The 20,478-nt window shown below is 45.9% G+C and overlaps 1 protein-coding gene across 1 annotated transcript; it reads left to right on the top strand.

The window, feature by feature from the left end:
• Positions 1-920: 920 nt before the first annotated feature.
• On the top strand, positions 921-19,992 carry CLDN1 (claudin 1). The gene is made up of 4 exons (XM_067561020.1): positions 921-1,316; positions 14,714-14,878; positions 15,657-15,741; positions 19,493-19,992. Exons 1-4 carry the CDS (start codon positions 1,094-1,096, stop codon positions 19,653-19,655), a joined length of 636 nt encoding a protein of 211 aa, XP_067417121.1. The 5' UTR covers positions 921-1,093; the 3' UTR covers positions 19,656-19,992.
• The last annotated feature ends 486 nt before the right edge of the window (positions 19,993-20,478 follow it).

The following is a 20,478-nucleotide window of genomic DNA, read 5'->3' on the forward strand; positions in this document are numbered from 1 at the left end:
CCGAGAGCAGAGGTCCCCAGACTGTGGGGCCTGCCCCCGGAGAGGGGCGCAGAGGAACATTCGGGGGGATGCGGCAGGGCCTGGGCCAGCCCCCACTGGGGACAGGGAGGGAGTGCCACCCAGTCCCGCTCTGCTGCCGGCTCAGCCGCAGCCTCGGCGCCCAGCCTCTGCCTTGGTGCCTGGCCCATGGTGCCTAGCTCCCAGCCGCAGCCTCAGCCTCCGGGGCCCAGAGAGGTTCCGTGGGAGCCCTGCATAGCTTCTGATACCTCAATGCCCAGGGCTGACCATAGTCAGCGCTGAGCTTTCCTGCCCGGAAAGCCACAAGTGTGGCTAACCATACCTGCCCCACAGGGGCGTGTGCGTTAACCGATTGCAAAGCGCTTTGAGATCCGCCGATGGAAGGAGCTGTACCGTAGCAGCTCCCGGTATCACCCTGAGATCACGCAGCCGCTCTGTTGCTTTGGGCAGCATTAGTCATCCCCTCAACTGCCGCTGCTGCGGTGTCCTCAAACCCCAGGTGCGAAGCAAACCGGGTGGGGTGCGAAACAGTTGCACCCATCGGCTCGTGAGCGGTATCAATAAATGCATATTAACTGAGCCGATCTACCAAGGGAGCAAGGTGCTGGGAGGGGTGGGGGTAGGAATCACCTATTTTCCCACTGAAATAAGTAATAGAACTAAGTCATGGCGTGTTTACGTGATAGGAAAGGAAGGGACACCACGCCTGAGTTCTGAATCATTTCAGAGGAATCAGTCTCCTGGGACTCGGGGGGGGGGGGGGGGTGCAGGTGAAACCGCTAGGGGGCGCCCCGAGACCTGTCCTTTAAATGGAGACCAGAGGAGCCCTGCCCCCTTCATTCAGGTGCTTTCTCAGCCAGCACCACTGGTGCAGCTGCTCCTGGATTATAAAAGAACGGGAAGGGAAGCGAGCCTGTTTGTAGGTTAACACTGCTGCTACTCTTACTAGCTGAGAGGCAGGCAGGTCAGCTGCAGCATTAAGGGTCCAGGGCAGCTTCATTGAATATCTAGAGACCAGGGAGTCCTCCCCGCAGACTTTGAAGCAGTTTGCAAGCGCCAGTTTTGTAGGGCAGAGATGGCCAGTGGAGGTCTGCAGCTGCTGGGATTCGTGCTGGCTTTCATAGGCTGGATCGGTATCATCATCAGCGCCGCCCTGCCCCAGTGGAAGATGTCCTCTTATGCTGGGGACAACATTGTGACAGCTCAAGCGATCTACGAGGGGCTGTGGATGTCCTGTGTCATGCAGAGCACGGGGCAGATGCAATGCAAGGTGTATGACTCCCTGCTGAAACTGGAGGGTAAGTAGCTGATCCAGGCTGAGACTCTCCCGGTCATTCCTGGGGTGCGTGGGACACCTGCTGGTTCTATGTTTTCAAACTGGCCAGGGGAAGTTTTTATCTTTTGTTTTCATTGAGGTAGTTAAAATTGGGCTGATGCAGCTAAAGGTCTTTCCCTTTCACATAGGTCTTTCCTGACACAATTTTATGTCTCAGTGAGTCTAATTCTCTTCTCACACCATGCTAAACCCAGTCCGCTTCGCAGTGTTACTCCAGGGGGAGGCCTTGTCTACGTGAGAAAGCTTTTTCAGTATAACTACTTGTTTTTTGAGCTGGTTTTTTGGCATAAATTGCCTGGCCTCCAAACATGAATGTTCTTTTTTCAATTTGCCAGACATCTTAGCCTGCTTTAACTAACCCACTTTGGAAGACCGGGGGAAGTGAGGGGAGTTTCAACCTTTCCTTTTCCTATTTGGATTTTAATTTTCATATTTTGGGTTAGTTGCCTGAGGATCGATCCGTGAAAGAAACAAATATTGTTTTTTTCATAGCAGCTATCTAATATTAATCTGTAAGGAGCGCAGAGTTGCTGGTTCCTTACTCTTATGGGTAATCCCAGTTTTGATTCGGTTCTGAGGGGCAAACAAGCCCATTTCTGCAGGTTCTACAGGACACCTGGCTTGCTACTATGACTGTGAGCGACCCTTTTGAAGTCTAAGCATTTGCAGAGCTCAGGAGAGAGTGCTGGTGGGTCTGGGCCTGTCTGTGGCCAGGATTCTGACAAGAAGTCAGAAATTGGAGGTGGAAAAGCAAAAATTAATGAATGAGGTCTGGGAGCCAGCAACAGGGAGATCAGCACTTTTGTGAAACAGCTGCTTCATGGGGAAAGTCCAGAAAAATTCAGCAAGATGGAATTAGTGATGAGCCAAGATGGGGGAGGAAGGAATTTGAAGCTCTGGAGGAATCTGCCCAAGGTTTCCTGCTGTTTATAGTGTTCTTCACACAGGGAGTGTCCTATTTATAGCAGTCTAGGAAAAGGAGCTTTAAAAACTCCATTCAGCTCCGAATACTATCAGTTCCCTAAGCAGCTAAGATAACGTGCTAGGAGACACGCCAAAGGCTGAAGTCTGCAGAGGTGTAAATGGGGAGCAGCCCCCCTCACTCTGGATTTACACCAGTGTAGCTGGAAATCAAAATCTGACCCTGAAGTTAACAGAACGTTCTCTGCCAGTTAAAAATGTCTCGAGGTAATCAGCCTGAGCTCATGTGATGGCAGAGAAGGGTGTGATCTCCTGGGAATGTTCAAATGAAGGCAATCTCTGAATCCTTTCAGATGCAAACACTAGCGGTCACGTCCGTGTGTCTGTCTTTACCATTCCACTGGGGCCTGTCGGTATAGCTAACACCAGCTCCCCAAACAAGGCCAGCTCCACCGATGGAAACATTCCTCTGGTGACATAGCTGTGTCTACACTGGGAGGTAGGTCAGCACAGCTATGTCGGTCGGGGTGTGGTTTTTCACACCCCCTGACTGGCATAGCTAAGTTGACCTAACTTTTAAGTGTAGACAAGCCAGCGAAAACCATAGCAATGGAAAAGGCCTTTCTTTACGGTTGGAACTCTGCCTCCCTGAGCTGCGTCTACACCAGGGCTTAGGTCAACAGAGCTACGGACCTCAAGGGTGTGGATTTTTCATACCCCCGAGTGATCTCAATTTGTAGTGTAAACAAGGTCTTAGGAGTTCCACTTCCCTAAGGCCCGAGAGCCTGCAGAGTGAGATTTGTTTGGAAAAGAAGGTGAAATGCAGCAGTCTCACCCTCCCTCCCCATTTCGGTTCTAACCAGCCTCTTTGATTAGCTGGAGGTGAGTGGGTCTTTGTTTATATAATCAGCTGACAAACGGCCTCATTTTGTTTTGTTAAAAGATGATTCTTTCCAACGTTTCACTCTCTATGCAAAATGTTTCCAGCCTAATCTTTACCAGGGGAGGGAGGCAGGGAGGAACCGCAGTAATTTGAGCACATCTGTAAGATCCCACAACGCCTACAGAACACTCTTCTGTGGGTTGGAGACAAAACGTAGCCAAGTCATTGATCAGGTGTGATTATTTTATGTTCAGAAAACATTCTTTTAGGACCATATCCTGCTCCTTATAAGGTCAAGAGAAAAACTCCAGTTGTGAGCAAGATCAGGTCATTGGATTGTATAAGCAGAGTTTTGTTTGGGTCTTCTACAGCACCAAAGCACACCACTGGTGCTTAAAAAACAACCCATTTACATATCCTCCGTATGAGTGAGTACCTGTTCCTTTTAACACTTAACTACATAAGAACGGCCACACTGGGTCAGACCAATGGTCTGACTAGCCCAGTATCCTGTTTTCCAACAATGGCCAATGCCAGGTGCTTCAGAGGGAATGCTCCACAGGGAATTTCAGAACAGGTAACCATCAAGTGATCCATCCCGTCAGCCGTTCCCAACTACTATGACCTTGATCCTGCAAAACACGTACCTCGGTGTGTAGTTTTACACCCACTGCATGCTTCTTCACTAGCGAGCTCTTAACTCGAGTTAGCTAAAACGAGGCAAAATCCTTGTGAAGACCAGGGTGGCTCGTAGTTTTCACAGGCGGTAGCAGGCCAAGTCAAACACCCAGAGAGCCTAGGATTTACCTTGACCAGCCCACACGGGATAACTACAATCTTCTTCTCTGATGCCCCGCTGGGTCTAGCTGCACTGCAAGAAGAGGAGTGATTGCTGAGAAAGCGTGAATAGAGTCGTTCACTCTGTGAATTGTGGGTGTAAGCGGCTCTCCGTCTGGTCTGCAAAGCCAGGTCTGAAAGCTTCCCTGGGAGCGGGGCTGTAGAGAACCAGGGCGGGGCGGCGCACAAAACCTTCGCCAACATCTGTTTTCAAATCCGTTTAGGTTTGGTTTTGTGCAGAGAGGAGGAGGCCTCAGACCCTTTATCTTTAGCTCCCTGGGGCCAGGAGATGCTGGTAAGGGTTAGGGATTCTACAGACGTCCAGAAAGATTAGATTTCCCTAAAAGAATTGGCCGTGATTTAGCCCATTGATCAATTTAGAATGGACAGGTGTTGCTTGAATAATGACTCCTTAAAAGCTGAGTAAGGACCTCAGGATCTGGCCCCGTTTATTTTTAACTAACCGATGATTACTGCTCTGCAAACGAAGCTTCTTCTGTGACAGGGGCGAGTGCCAAGAAGCGTTGTAGTGTCAGAGACCAGGGCTGAACCCTCAGTGTCCTTTGATCTCAGGGAAACTCCTATTGACATTCCTTCCCCCCCAAAAAAGTCCTTTAAATTATAGGGATTATCTCCTGTATAAGGACAGCAGGCTCATGCCAGGAAGTCCTTTCCAGCTGTTTAGTGCATGCTGTGAGTTCACTCTCTGGTGCAGAACCGCCACTTTGTCCATTTCTGCCCTCTGCCGAGTTAGGCAGGCAAGCCTTTGGCTGAAGATGAGCTTGGCATTGAGGCAGGGTCTCCTGAACGTAGCTGGGCAGCCCCTGAGCTGTTGCAGCCTGTGCCCCAGGTGAGTCGCCAGGCAGCGGTGTCAGAGAGATAGGACGTGCTCATCTGCTGCGAAGATGTCACTGTAGAATTCAAGGGCCTGAGCCTCTTTTGCCTTCAGCGGTTTTATTCTCAAGGAGCTCTGTTGCCTTGAGCAGGGGGTGATGGCTGGGAGAATCAGCCCAGCGTGTCGCTGAAGTGAGACACCTGGCACCATCGCCTGCCAGTTCTCGGCCCCACCTACGCACTTCCCCATTCACTCCAAGCAGGGCTCCTTCTCCTGGCTCTTGTTGGGATTGATTCAGGCCAAGACATTCATCACCCTTTGGGGTGTTGCTGCTGGGAAAGGCGATGCGCTTCAGACAAGTGGAGACTCAGCCGCAGCTTAATCTTCGAAGCCGGGTGGATTCTCCGGTGTGCCTCCCCGCCCCATCCCAGGAAACAAACAAGGGCTCAGATGCTGTCTGGGGCCAACAGTGTTACTCGTGTGCAAAATCCTGCCTTTCCTGCATCCCCGGTGTCCTAGCTGGTGGGAAGGGGGGGAAAGGTTTTCACCATCAGGTCACAAGTGCTGCACCATCCATGATGCTTGACTGAGGGAGCTGTAGGACTAGTAGTTCTAATCCTAACTCTGCCACTCACATACTAGATGGAGATAGACAAGTCCCTCACCTCTCTGATATCCTCAGATCTGGAATAAGCAGGCGCAGCTCAATGGGATTTGTGCCTTCCTGTCACTAGGGCTTAATTTGCTCCTGTGTGTTTCATTTTCCCCCTTTACTCCCCCCTGCCCCCCCAGGTAAAATGAGATAATGTGGTGGTTGTGGGGACTGGTTAATGTTTGCACGGTGCTTTGAGAAGACGAGGAGCCATCCCGAACATCACTGAGACTGCCGATGGCAGGTGCTGCTGCTGCTGCAGGGGGGTCTGAAATCCCCGTCCTGATGCACTGGCTGGACAGCCGTCCCTGCCACAGGAACCGCCTCCTAAGTGACCACAGAGGTTACATGCGCAGCGTTATTAAGCCTGCTAGTGAAGAAGAGTTTCCAGGTGTTATGGAGGAAATGTCTTTTCTGAATGGCCACCAGCCTGGCTTGTGTTTGGCCTCAGAAAAGGGGCACCCTGGATGGGCTGTTTGAGGAGGCAGGCTTTCTTTGATGCTGGCACTGTGTGATGGCAGAAGGATGTCCGACCAAGGAGCACGCGTTGATCACTGTACTGGTCTCTGTCTGTGTTGACGCCCACAATCGCCAGCCAACTGGAATTGCCAGCCGTCATGTTTCAGTTACCAACTAGCCCCCTGCCCGGAAGATCTCCGCACCCTTTTCTAGAGGGCTTTTACTAGCACAATGTCACGTTTAAGAAAGGGCTTTCCAGGGGTTGGAGAGGTGGCTGGCTCCGGGGACGGGTGATGGGCTTGTGTAGCCTTTCATTTCTGGCTCACTTGCTCCGTTCTGGCCCAGGTCGGTCTGAGCAGATGTCACTGTCAGGCATCTCTTCACCTGGCGATCTGCCGTGGTTGCTAGCGGACAGGTGTCTGCATCACATTTCCTCAGGGTCTCTTGGATAAGATAAAGTGTAGCGTCGCAAGGATCACCCTCATGAATCATTCCTTTTGTTGGCTGCTTCAGCAAGGGGAGTGCAGAACTAAATGAACCCTGGCTATTTAAAGACAGTGAGAGTCCTGTAGCACCTTAAAGACTAACACATTTCTGCGGGCATAAGCTTTCGTGGGCTGCAACCCACTTCGTCAGATGCATGAAACATGGCCATTTAAGTTCCTCATCGTTCCTAAAGGTGGTAACCTCCTGACTGGCGTGCACCTGCGTCCTGTGGGGCAGCATGGGCAAGGCACCCACTTCTGCCACCAAAAGTTTGTATGATCTGAGACAGAGAACTTCACCCAGAGTTGCCGGTCTGTCACCTTTATCACAGACCCTTTTGATTGGAGTTCAGCACCCACCGCTTTTACCTGGGTGAATCATTCTTAGTTGTTTGTGGCATGCTAGATGTTTATTCTGCATAAGATAAAATCCCCTCCCCCCCGTTTTTTTTTTTTAAAACCTGCTTGCCTGTGAGGATCCTCACTTTAGAACTGATCTTATCCGCTTTTGTCTAACCTTAAAGCTAGCCTGGGGGCTGGGGGGGGATTTTCCTAAGCACCCCGTGAAAGGCAATAATAAAAGGGAAGAAGAAAGTTCATCAGCAGCGGCACTGGTACAATTGCACAACAGCTCACTGAGTGAATCATTCTTGAAGGTGGGGCACAGGTGGGTAGCTGTGGCTTGCGTAGAACCCCAGTGGGAAGTGAATGCTCCTGACTGAGCTGCTTGGAACAGCTTGAGTCACATGTTCCCCGCACTTTATGGGGTGCTGTGATTCATGGTTCGTTACCGCTCTCACTAGAACAGGGAGTAGCCCAGCACTTGTCAGTTTCACCTGCACACCGCCAGCCCTTGGTGCATAAGCCTGGCATGGCCTTGTGACAGAGACATTTCCAGTTATTGTGAGAAAAATATTCGAGCTAAAAACATGCAGACCTTCATCCTTAGAGGTTTTTAAGGTGCAGCTTGACAAAGCCCTGGCTGGGGTGGTTTAGTTGGGGTTTGGTCCTGCTTTGAGCAGGGGGTGGGACAAGTTGACCTCCTGAGGTCCCTTCCAACCCTCATCTGCTATGATTCTATGCAGACACATCAGGGACTGGATCTGCCTGTATAGGGAGCCAGCACAATGTAAATGCATGTGCTGCTCGCACACAGAGCCGCTAAAGGACATTTGCTTTAGAAGTGCAGTGGTTACAAAAAAAGTGCCAGTAAACTTTTATGAAACTTTTATTTAACACGTGGCATAAACAAAATACAGGCTGAAATGTGAAGATATAAAAGAAATCCCACACTTACTCCAGTAAAACCCTTCTGCTAGCATACAATTTCCTATGATTATTTCTATGCCAGACACTGATCGCCATGGAAAAATCTTGTCTAGGTCTCCGATGAAACTGTGCATCATGTAGGTCATGTGTCCAAATCTACCACTATCGACACAATCCGATTTCACAAAGGAGAGAGTTAGCGTACTTTATAAAGGATGTTGCTTCTCACATTTTAAACCCAGTGAGTGCTCCTCTAGGGTTAGCACACTGTCACAGTATTTTAAAGGTAACCGTTTCCAGCAGCAGTCTTAAGACCTGGTCCTGCCAATTCTTACTACCGCCCATCGCTAGGAAATGTTTGCAGAGCTGGTCCATTGTTACTAAATGACAACAGGAGCCCTTCACTTCTGAGTAAATAGTAGATGATACTCCTGATCAAATACTGGTGTCACCAGGGCTGTTGTTTGGTGTCAATCCACTTCTTGGTGGACAGCGGGGGAAAGCCAACGGTTTCAAACAGGGGTGTCTAAGGTTAGCCTCCTAAATCCTTAGTTAGGCTCTTAAATAAAAGTGGCCTGTTTTTCACAGGTTCTGAGCACTTGCTGCCCTCCTTGACTTTAATGGCACTATTTGCGTGAGCAAGGGATGGAGAAGTAATCCCTTATTTCTCTAGCAAACAGAACGTTTGTCCTAAAAGATCAATCATCATGGCTTGTCCCTGGCCTCCGTTCTCTAACCCTTAGGTGAATGCAGATTTAGATAATCCTGTGTTGAATCATCACCTTGATTACACTGGGCAACTGGCACACTTGTCATTTCAGCATTCAGAATGCTGGAGTGATTCCGAATGACAGAACTGATTCCAAAATAATCTCTTCTCAGCACCTCTGTGTGTGGTAAGTAACCACTATCAGTGTATTCTGCAAAAAGGGAGGGAGGCACGATCACAGAGAGCAAGGTAAACAGACAGGAGCGGACTTTAAGGCGGGTTTGAACAGCAAGTGACTGGCCTCACAATTAGACCAGGTTTCTTGCAGCTGTTACTGCTGCCCAGGTTATTTCCTCCCATCGAGTACCTGTGTTTGAATTCTCTTCCCCCGTGTGGATCATTGAACTTTTTTTCAACTGAAATATCATGTTGTTGTTTTCTTCTCATGCTTCTAACCTAAGTCCCTTGGTGATATTTTTCCATCATCACCAGCATTAGCAACTCCTTCTAGTTTAGTATCATCTGGAAGTTTAATTAATAATATACTACTCCCTCTTCCAGATCATGAAGATGTTAAATAAGGCCAGCACAAACACTGATCCATCTGGTACCCAACTAATTAACTCCCTCCAACATCATATATTGCTGTATATTGTTGTCCTTTGCCATATTCAAGGTGATTTTGGATTTTTTTTTCAAGGTTTGGGGAGTTTCAGTACAATATACTTTATTAAGCTACAAATAAATGCAATCTGTATGAACAGGCTGTGATACCATATCAGCCCATGTGAGTAAGTACTTTGCCAATCTAGAGATGCTAGATAATTGCCTAGGTCACCACTAGGAAGATGGTCCATGAAGAGTCAATTTTGAATCTCAGCTAAGGTTAGCAGATTTTGCAGAGAAGGAGATGGGGAACATATTGTTTAACCATTTCAAGTCAGTTGAGCAAAATGAAACAAACTGAGTGTATACCTGAGAAATTCTCCCTGGAAAGAACTGGAGACAATGGCTTGAATGTCTTTCTCTGTGGTTAAGTTTATGTCCATTTTAGTGGGGGCAGCATTGAAATAGAAGGGAAAACCCTTTCCTGGGCAGATGAGACAGAACACTATGAAATAACCTCAGGACACTTTGGCAGGAGGGATCTAAGGTGAGGAGAATAGATGGAGGAGAACAGATCCCTATAGTATTGATATTCAGAGGCAAACAAATGAACAAAAAAACCCAACCCTCTCTCTCTCTCTCACACACTTCATTAAGATGGATCTAGAATTGTGAATGCTGTTTAGAAAAAAATAATTTAAAGCCAAGAAATAGAAAGATTTTAGTTCACAAACCCTAAATGCTGAAAAGTAAAACACATTAAAGGTTCCAACATGAACCTTAACTCTGACCCCTACCAGCAGCTTTTCCTATGGAGCTCTGTCAGATTCATGGGTAAGTGTCGTTATCAAATGTGATCTTTATTTACAGACCAAGTAAAAGCACCGGGCTCCTTTTTTAATTGATTAGGTAATTGATGAGAGAGAGAAAACTCTTGAGAAAAATGAAAGGGTCCGTTCAGCCAAACAATCCTGAGCTTTGTCCCAGCAGTCGCCAGCATCCTTTTCTTCTGCTAAGCTGTGGGGACTGTGTGGTCTAGAGGAATGAACAGCTGACTAGACAGAGGATGCACCTGTTACTGCCTCCTTGTGTGGCCTTGGAAAATCTTGTGATTTCTCAGTTTTCCCCATCTGTGAAATTTGGATGGTGATCCTTGTTTACCAGTCTGGCAGGGATCTCATGAGGGTGATCAGCTAAGGTTTGCAGAAGTGAATGCTATCTATGTGGTTAGGACTAAAATTACCTTCAGTGTCTTCCGAAGTCATTTAAACTCCTCTCTATCAAATGCCTTCCCCTGTAACTTATTTACTATACTTAATATCCCTCGTGTCCAGTAACTGGGCTTTCACTCCGAGTTGCCTAATGTTTAGATTCTGTCCCGCAGTTCTGAATCTCTTGCAAAACTCTTTCATCACTTTTAAAACGGCTCTCCCTTTGGGGTCATCTCTTTTGCAATCTCTTTCGCAACCAGAATGAGCCTAAATTTTGCACGGTAGACCTGACATATGGTATGTGACATGTGGTCGCAGTACCTTTTCTCCTGTACAAAGCAAACCACAGTATACACTCAGCTACTGGCCATTGCAAAACTGCTGACATGTTGCAAAATTTAGCATGCAGTACATGTGTGGCCTTGGTTATACAGTTGCCGAGTCAGTATCCTAAAGCAAGCTGATTTTTGTGTCAGAAAGTCTTTTCCAAGCTATATTCCACGGACAAAACTAGTTTTAAAAAATCATTCAATGTAACTTGACCAATAGAAAGAAGTGACCAACAGAAACAGCTTTTGCAAAGTATTTTTTTGGTTTGAAATCACCCATGCTTGATCACTGAACCTGATGATGAATTTTTCTGCGTGTTTAGTAGTATAATAATACACATTTAAAGCCTGGTTCTGATCTCATTTGCTCCCATGAAACTCTATTGATGTAATTGAAGTGACCCTGGATTTACACGGCTGTAAACAAGGAGTCTCACATCCTTAGCTTGGAGGCTGTGACCAAGGGTGACACAATGGAAACTCAGTGAAAAACACCTGTGTTGCTTTGATGGGTATTTTCCCTTTTAAGGGAAGTCAGGGAAACAAGCCAGTCAAGCCCCACCACTCTGAAAGTGGAAAGCCCCCAAGAGAGCAGAGATTCTTTTCTTGGGCAGGGCTCGTCAGTTCCCACTGATCTGGATCTCAATTTGTTTTTTCACTGCACAGCACAAGCTACTCCTACATCATTAAGAATTTGAACATTTACATAGAGGCTGGTCCTGACTTGCCTTAAAATATTGGTGCCTTCTTATCCTCAGGCAACAATAATGAGCCCTTGTTTCTGATGGACTACTCAGGGCCAGGCCATCTTACCTTTTAAGAGAGGAGTCTTCCAGAGACTCTGCAAAATGACAAAGGGCAAGAAAGACCCCAAATGTCTGGAAAAGGCTCAGTGTAATGATGATTAAAGGGCAGCTGGAATCAGAAAATAAACTCAGTCAAAATAGCACCTTATTCCTCAGGATATCTGCTCCCTGTGTGTCTTTAACTGCTCCAGCTGCAGACTAAGGGCTTCATGGTGGGAAACTCCATCAGCCAGATTCAGACATTTGCCCTATGGGGGCAATAATGTGCCAGGAAGAATCCTCCTGGTGCGGGAGCTGCATGAAGCTATGGAGTATTTGGATATTACAGTGAAGAGTATGGTTTGAGGACCTATACAGAGTAGATGTGGGTTTGCTGCCATCTTGGCCAATGCCATAGTTTGAGCCAGGGACCTAATAGCATGAACGTCTACAGCTGAGATGAAGAGCCAGGATCTGTAGCTGGGTGTGTAACAGACTCCGAACCTCAGCGGATCTGGCCCAGGAGTGAGTGCATCACACACTGCCCAGTGGGTTATGTAAGCAGCCCTATTCTGTTTCCCCTCATGGGTCTCAGCAGAGCGGGTGGCTTTTATTCAGCTTCTAAACGTTACATCTCATTATGCCTTGAGCCATCCACTCTCAGAAATCTCTTTTCCATGGAACTACTTGTAGACCATGATCAAGTCACTGCTCATCCTTCTCTTGGCTAAACCAAATAGACTGAGCTCCGTACATCTCACAGGTAGGCAGGTTTTCCAGACCTCAAACCGTTCTCGTAGCTCTTTTTGGAATCCTTTCCGATTTTTCAACATCCTTTTCCAAGTGTAGACACCAGAGCTGGACATGGTATTCCAAAACAACCCCACTAATGCTGAACACAGAAGTAATATCACCTCCCTGCACCTACTTGATATCCCCCTGCTTATGCACCCAAGAATCTTGTTTGGGCTCTTAGCTACGGAATAACACTGGGAGCCCTTGTTCATTCTACCCTTAAGTTCTTCTCTGTGTCGTGGTAGCACCCCCCATCTTGTGTGACCTATATTCTTTGTTCCTAAACCTTGCACTTGGCTGTATTAACACGTATGTGGTTCAAATGAGCCCCTTACTGAGTGATCCAGATAGATCTGCACACCTGATCTGTCCCTCTCACTATTTACCACTCCACGAATTTTTGTCATCTTCAGCTTTAATAGAAATGACTTTATATTTTTATAGCCATTTTTCTTACTAAAGCAACTCAGATACCATGGTTGTGAGTGCAGATCAAAACCTAGCTGATTAGCTAGACACACATCTTAGATGTTCTAATGTAGAAGGCCAGGTGCCTTTGCATTTTGAAAGATGTTATCAGAGATTCCTGTAATATTTGCATTATTACATAATATGGGATAACAATGCAGCAGAGCAGCTGTTGCGTACACAGCAACTATAAATGAACAGACTAGATAAGAACATACAATTTCAGAGATCCCCAGACATGCTTTCTCTGGTTCCTGAATCATAGGTGACTTAATTAACAATCTACTATATCCCTCCCTGCAAATAGCTTTTTTTTCTTGTGATGATTTTAATTCTTCTTTTCATTTTAAGAAAATCCAGCTACCAGCGATGTAGACATATGCACAAAGTCAAAATGGCAAAGTCACTAATAGAAAAGGAAATTGCATGAAAAAGATTTGCTCAGTTTTGGTGGATCTGGAACAGAGGAGCAGCAGACTTAGATACAGAGACATAAGATTTGACCCTGCAGCCATCGACTGCAGTGGTGTAGAATCAGGCACAGAGATGGTGTGCGTGTGCATGTATGTAAACGTATGTCTAATCAGATATTATCAAAATGTGCGGTATAACCCAATTGTTAAAAAATAGTTCATCCTGTGTTAGCAAGAACTCAGGCAAGTGTGATTTTTTTCTATAAGGCAGGCATCATCCGATATTTGAATAACAGCATTTTCTTGATTTCTGGAGATCAAAGACATTGCATTATAAATAGAGTTGGTTGGAAAACAGAGCTTCTGTCCTGCGACACATTTTGAGATTTTAATTCTTTTCATTCTGAATTGGCATGAAAAGCCAAAATTTCAAGATTTTTCATAAAGTAAAATTCTGGGGGGGGGAATTGTTTTGGCTCAACCTAGACATTTAATTGAAAAATTCAGTTTTGACCCTTTTATTAAATATAAACTAAAATAAATTTCTAAATGAAATATCTAAACCTTTCATTCCAAAAATGTCAAGATGTCAATTTTTTTCCAAGCAAAGTGTTGTTGAAACCAATACAGTTTTGTGAAAAATTTTGGTTTTGTTGAAACAGCATTTTCCAATGGTATAACTGTTTTGACAAGGCTGAATTTTCAGACCAGCTGTAATTAAAAGGGCATTTTGACATCATTGGAGTCTAAGAAGAGCTACAGTACAGGAATAAGTTACAGAATGGAACTTTTAGCATGTGCCAAGGGCGTCTACATGGGCCAGTCAGTGCCCTGCACACTGGTGCGTATTAGAATTCATACACCCACCGGTCCGTGCACATGGCCACACCACGTAGACAAGTCCTGAGACACCTAAATCAGTGGTCTGATTTTTTCAAAAGTGCTGAACACTAAGGCTATGTCTTCACTGACAGCAGCAAATTCGCCGCCGTCAGATCGACTTCTCTGGATCGGCTGAGCGGTCAGTCAAGACCCGCTCAGTCAATCCAGAAATTGACGTACTAAGACCACCTTCTCAAGTGGCGTAGCGCTGTGTCGATGGGAACGCGGTTCCCGTCGGCACAGTGCAGTGACGGCGGCGCACAGAGCAGAAGCAGAGAAGTTGACGGGAGTTACGCAAGTTTTTTGCATAGCTTGCGTAACTCTGGTCGACTGCCGCGAATTGCTGAGGAAAGTGAAGAGAAGCCCTAAATAGTTTCCACTGATCACAGTGGAACTAATCACATGCTTGAAGTTAAACACGTGTGAAGGCTTTGCCAGATTGGAGTCCCAAACTGAATATACTTCCGTTGATAACTAGCACATTTATTCTGTTTAATCGGAATTAAAATTGGTAAGGAACAAAAGTTGTTGAAGACGAAATCCTGCAAGGAGCTGAGCACTCTTAACTGCCATTGACTTCAGAAGAAGTTGTGTGTGTCCATCATTTTATCTGATGAGCTGATGCATGAGAGCTCTTCATAGAATGTTAAGGCCAGAAAGTACCATTAAATCTTCTGACCTCTTGCATAGCGTAGGCCATAGAACTTCACTCTTACCTCTGTATTAAACCCAGTAACTTGTGTTTCAACTTGTGCCTTGGGTTCTTTTCAACACTCTGATCACCTCATAGTAACTCTAACCCAATACAATGTCCTTGTAGGCAGCCTGCAGGCTACCCGGGCACTGATGGTGGCTGGCATACTCTTGGGACTCATTGCTATATTTGTGGCTGTGACGGGCATGAAATGCATGAAATGCATGGAGGATGACGAGGTGAAGAAGATGAGGATGGCTGTCTTTGGTGGCGTGATCTTCCTGATTGCAGGTTGGTAATATTTCTAAGACCAAACGCACCTATAGATGCCCATTTTTGAATGGGTTTTAGCTTGCAATCAGGTATTTTGGGTGAGAGGAGGGTATAACATGCTTTTACCTGTTAGTTGTCTTGGAACATCTGGAAATAATTGTTACCTTCATTTATTAACCCTTTGGAAACTGCAGACACACATTGCATGTCTGAGGGCCAATCATGCGTTTGGCTGGCCTTCTCCAAAATTGCTGCTGTTCAAAGGATTACACTAACAAGCTGGACTGGCCCTGTTCTCTAACGTCCTGACATGGCTGCATGGGTGAAGTGAGTTTGATTCCTGGCATGCCGTGACACGGGTTGGAAAGTCTCAAGAGAGCTGAGATGCCAGGTTTTTGCCACCAAAGGGACCAGATTGCAGTGGTCCCCAGTGCAAGGATGGGGGAGTCTCCAAAGGGGGCACCACCCCTTCCAGGCTAACCAGTAGAGCTGTGTTCACACAGGAAGGAACACACATTGCCTGTGTAAAAGGCTGTTTGAGCTCCTTCTTTGGCATATGCTCCTTAGGGTCCCCTGAATTAGCCAGAGAACCTCCATGGCACCTGCTCCTCACCCATGTGTCAACCCAGTGCTGGCCTGTGGCTTCAAGCCACAATTTGACCTCAAGTTATGAGTGCTCAGCATCTCTCCGAAATCCAGTTCCTTGACGTACTAACCTTTGCTGGGACCATGTCACCTCTTTGATGTCTTCCCTGCTGACTAACCGGCCATTTTAATTGTCTGAATTCACTGGCAGGTTTTGCTGTCTTGGTGGCCACATCCTGGTACGGACACCGAGTGGCTCGGGACTTCTACAACCCTTTCACCCCGGTCAACACCAGGTAACGTTCAGCCTTGCATAACAATACCGTGCCATCAGGCAAACGAGTCCAAATGCCGGGCCTGACCCGTCTCAGTCAATGGGAATTTTGCTGATTTCAGTGGAAGCATGAGTCAGCCTGCCAGGATTATTTGTGCCCTGACAGGATTTGCTGAAAGGAGTCTCCCAGCCTCCGTAGCGCTTGGACGATTGTCCTATGACTAATCTGCAGAGAGGAAGAGATTTGATAGCAGCCTTCAACTACCTAATAGGGGGGTTTCAAAGAGGATGGAGCCAGGCTGTTCTCAGTGGTGGCAGGTGATAGAACTAGGAGCAATGGTCTCAAGTTGCAGTGGGGGAGGTCAGGGTTGGATATTAGGAAAATCTTTTTCCCTAGGAGGGTGGTGAAGCACTGGAATGGGTTACCTAGGGAGGTGGTGGAATCTCCATCCTTAGAGGTTTTTAAGGCCCGGCTTGACAAAGCCCTGGCTGGGATGATTTAGTTGGGGTTGGTCCTGCTTTGAGCAGGGGGTTGGACTAGACACCTCCTGAGGTCCCTGCCAACCCTCATCTTCTATGATTCTCTGACTAGTGTTAGAAGGGTTAAATTGGGCTAATTTTCCTATCCTGCAACCGGAGCTGCATAACTGGATCCTACCGCCCATGCAACCCTCTGGCAAGACCAGGGCTGAGAGATGCATGTCGGCACTAGCCCTAATTTCTGTGACTCATAGAGTTTTCTCATAAAAGGTCCCGGGGCCCAGCTCCAGCTCCCCACTGCCTTGCACTTTGACACCTGTGCAAAGTGAGGGGAAAATGCTCCCAGACTGGAATGGTAGCGCTGTTCACAGGCTCTGCGCAGCGATCCAGGCCGACACACGGGTCAACGGCAAACCAAGCCCTTGGTCTCTGTCACTCCAACCAGCGTTCTGCTAAGCAAGCCTCCTCCAGGAGTGTGTGTTTGGCTCCGTCTGAAGTACAGCTTTTTAAGTTGTTTGAACCCACTGGTTCTCATCTCTTGCTATCCCACAGCCTCCTTTTTCCGGGCCAGGATTGCCTTAGGACCCTTCTCTCACCTAGCTGGGATCTAGCCAGAAGCCATTTAACAGCATGGGAAAGCCAGTTTGTGAACAAGTAGTGAAATAGCATTAAATGATTAAGGTGCAGCGTGACAAAGCCCGGGCTGGGATGGTTTAGTTGGGGTTGGTCCTGTTTTGAGCAGGAGGTTGGACTAGATGCCGTCCTGTGGTCCCTTCCAACCCAAATCTTCTATGATTCAAAACCATTTGCTTGTGTAAAATTAGCAGTATTGATTTCACTTTTCTCTCAATTTCCCATAACAAACAACTTTAATGGAGATTAAAATGGCGTGTCCCTTGATATTAAGCTAAGATTATGGGGGTTTTTTTGCAATTTTTGCCATGAAAGAAATATATTCAGTGTAGACCTTCATGGGGCTTTTTGGCCGTAGATCATAGCGTGCTTTATGAAGCGGAGTCAGTCTCATTACACCTTTTTACATATGGGGAAACTGAAGCAAAGAACAGTGATGTGCCCACATTTGCACAGCAGGTCCGTGGCACAGCCCGCACTAGCATCTCAGCGTCTAGCACAGAAGCTGTAAACATCAGGACAATGAGTAGCAAGAGCGACTCTTTCAGCGTTCCAACAATGCCACACTGAAGCTTTTCGCCTTTGATGTGCATTTCTGTGATGTTTATAACCTCACTGCTGCCAATTATTTCTAACGAGCGTCCATAGTTTTTGCAAAAGGATGTTTTAAGCTACTTTGCTGTACACAGTATTTTCTGAGCATAAAGGAGGTGATCTGGATTCTGTTTTTCTGTGCCAAACCAATGTCCAGAACTGAGTGATGAACTGGAAGAGGCAAGAGTGGTGATTTGTAGTTAATGTAACTCAGAAATGTAACTCATTCACAAAGTCTTTTGTGATAAATTGCACTTTGAAATCATACTACAGGATTAATATAATGTTTATATTTTTGCCACAAAACCCCCTCTCCATGCTGGCAATTTTACTTTTTTAACTCTACTTTGAGGTGGTTTGCAGTTGAAAAAAAGAGCGTCAGATACAGATTTTCCCATTGGGTCAAATACACTACTGGTGTAAATAGTGCCATGCCAGTTGCACCACTGGGAATGCAGAGGTAAAAGTGAAGGAAGAATTTAAGCCAGTGTCATTACACTGTCTTCTTTACTTTTATCTTTTGGTTGAGCCTTGCAGAATTGGACTGTGTTGCATTCATGTGAGTTCTCTATGACAATTGATTATCATTGTTTATATTATCACAGTGCCTAGAAGCCCTAGTCATGGACAATTAATGCTTGTAATTCAGAGGGATTTCTGGTTTCCTGTGTGATCTGGAGCAAGGCTTTTATCCTTGCTCTGTGCCCCAGTTTGCCCATCTGTAAAATGGGAAAAAATAATCCAGTGTGTAGTTGCGAAGTTTAAAGAATGAATGTTTGGGAAACGCTTTGAGATCCGCAGAAGAAAGGCACTAAGGAAGAGAAACATACTTATTACTCTACCCATGGTGTCAATTATAAGCCATTATATAAAGATACTGCTTTTATATTTGGAGGGTGCCTCTCACCGCTCCCATACCAACGGCATCTTTGTTTCCAGAGGAGTCGGTAGGAGTTCATTGGAAAATTTTCAGCAACAAAAAAATCCATGAAAAACAGAAACAAAATTCCTCATGATTCCTTCCCTCCCCCTCCAATTTTTCAACCAGCTTTAGAATTAATATAACTCAAAGAGGGGAAAATCAGAGGGAGACTAAATAAACAACACTCTCTGACCCCCAAACTAAGTCAATCAAATATTGGGCATAGATAAATTATGGGATGGTTTGGGGTGATATAAAGATTTTTAAGCACTTGTTTGGAAGACCTTAATATATCATCTCTTATTAAAGAAAGTGCTACAGTATAATGGTCCCTGTTGTAAGCAGAACTGTTCTGAGCCAATTCTATGACACACCCTAGTATTCTGTCCGTAAGGCGTGGTTCTGCTACTGGTGGCTCGTTAAGTTTTGTTGCTAACTTACACCTGCTGTGTTCTTTCCTTTATTTTATTCTATTTAAATTCCAATTTAGCACACGCCATCCTATAATCCCTTCTTGCTCTCAACTTTAAATAGAACACAGCCCCATGAATAGTTCTACCTGAATTGCCCTTAGGTAGCAAAAGGGCATCCCTAGAATATCGAGTGTGAATGACGGCTGGAGCCCTGAAGTCTGAAACCACTGCAGTTTGACTTTCACAGACGTTCTAGTCATGGGGGGAAACCCATAAACCCAATAGGGAGCTATGGACTCAGAATTAGTTAATAGAACAGCCAACTCTCATGGTTTCAAGTCTCCTGATAGTTGGTGCTTTTCTTAAAGCCTGAGCTACTGGAGGCATGTGATTAGGTGAGGATCTGAGCTTTCACTTTCTTTTAAAAAAGAGTAAGTTTTTAGTTCTCACGGGAACACAGAAAGGCTTGAAACTGTGACTTGCAGGCTCAGAAACTGTAAGGCAAAGAAAAAGACCCCAACATGTTTTCTGTTTTTAAATGACATGATTTTTCAGCCAGTCTTATGATTCTGGGGGGCCTCACTCCTTATTTTTAAGATTGGCAATGGTGCTCTCATGAACAAGGATTGTGCTGCTTGTTGGTTGGCTCCCTGCTCAGCGTTTGTCCGAGTCTTTTCGCCTCTGCTCCGAGGATTTTTTGACATTTATTACTATTTATTATTTCTCCCCAGATTTGAATTTGGACAGGCGCTCTTCATTGGATGGGCAGCTGCTTCTCTCACCATTCTGGGAGGCGCCTTCCTCTGCTGCTCCTGTCCACGAAGAGAAACCTCCTACCCACCCACCCCAGCCTACCCAAAGAGTGCCCCCTCAGGAGGAAAGGATTATGTATAATCAAGACCGGGAAGGAGCCACCCATGTTGGCGACGAAGCTCAGTAAAGAGAGGACGCAGCGATCAGATCGGAGCAGAGTTCGGACCTCTTGCATGCTGCCTTCCTTTTATTAGAGCAAATGTGTATATATTTTTATAATCCTCTTCATTACTGGACATGAATCCTCCTTTGTCTCCCGTCCCAAAAAGGAAGACTAACCTTGTTCATAGATATTCTCATTGGAAAGGTGCAGCCTCCACGCTTGTGTTAAGCTTGATCCTGCCGCTCACTGGGAGAAAAAGGGAAAGTGATACTTCTTTTTTCAGACAAATATTTGTGTTTATTAAAAAAAAAACAACCCAATGGGAGGGTAACAATTCAGTCCCTTGATCCCATTAAGCTGAAGTCCATAGTGTGGTGTCTATGTTTTTTCTATACAGTCATAGAAGAAGTTGAGCTAGAAGAAATATCCTAATCTAGGGGAAAGACCTGACCTGTTCTAAGACGGTCTAATAAGGTCTTATGGTTTTGCTATGGCTTCCTATTTTATCTCTTTCTTGTATGTACAGAGCAGCAAACCAAAGACTGTAGAACTACAATCACAGCAATTAGAAAACCCCAGAAGTGTACTGCGGATTTTTGCGGATATTATTTACCCTAAATCTGACTTTGCTCAGTTTTACCCTTTACTATTCATTATGCTACACACAAACACAATTGTGCATGCATGTATGTGTGTGTGTGTGTGCACACACAACCATGGACACCACCTTAAACAATTCCGCTACTCCTCGAAGTTTGCTTCTTTCAAATATTAGTTACTAGTTACTATATCCGCCATCCA

Source organism: Emydura macquarii, unplaced genomic scaffold (assembly GCF_026122565.2).
Source record: "Emydura macquarii macquarii isolate MOO-44397 ecotype Brisbane River unplaced genomic scaffold, CSIRO-AGI_Emac_v2 contig_2365, whole genome shotgun sequence".
Taxonomy (NCBI): domain Eukaryota; kingdom Metazoa; phylum Chordata; order Testudines; family Chelidae; genus Emydura; species Emydura macquarii.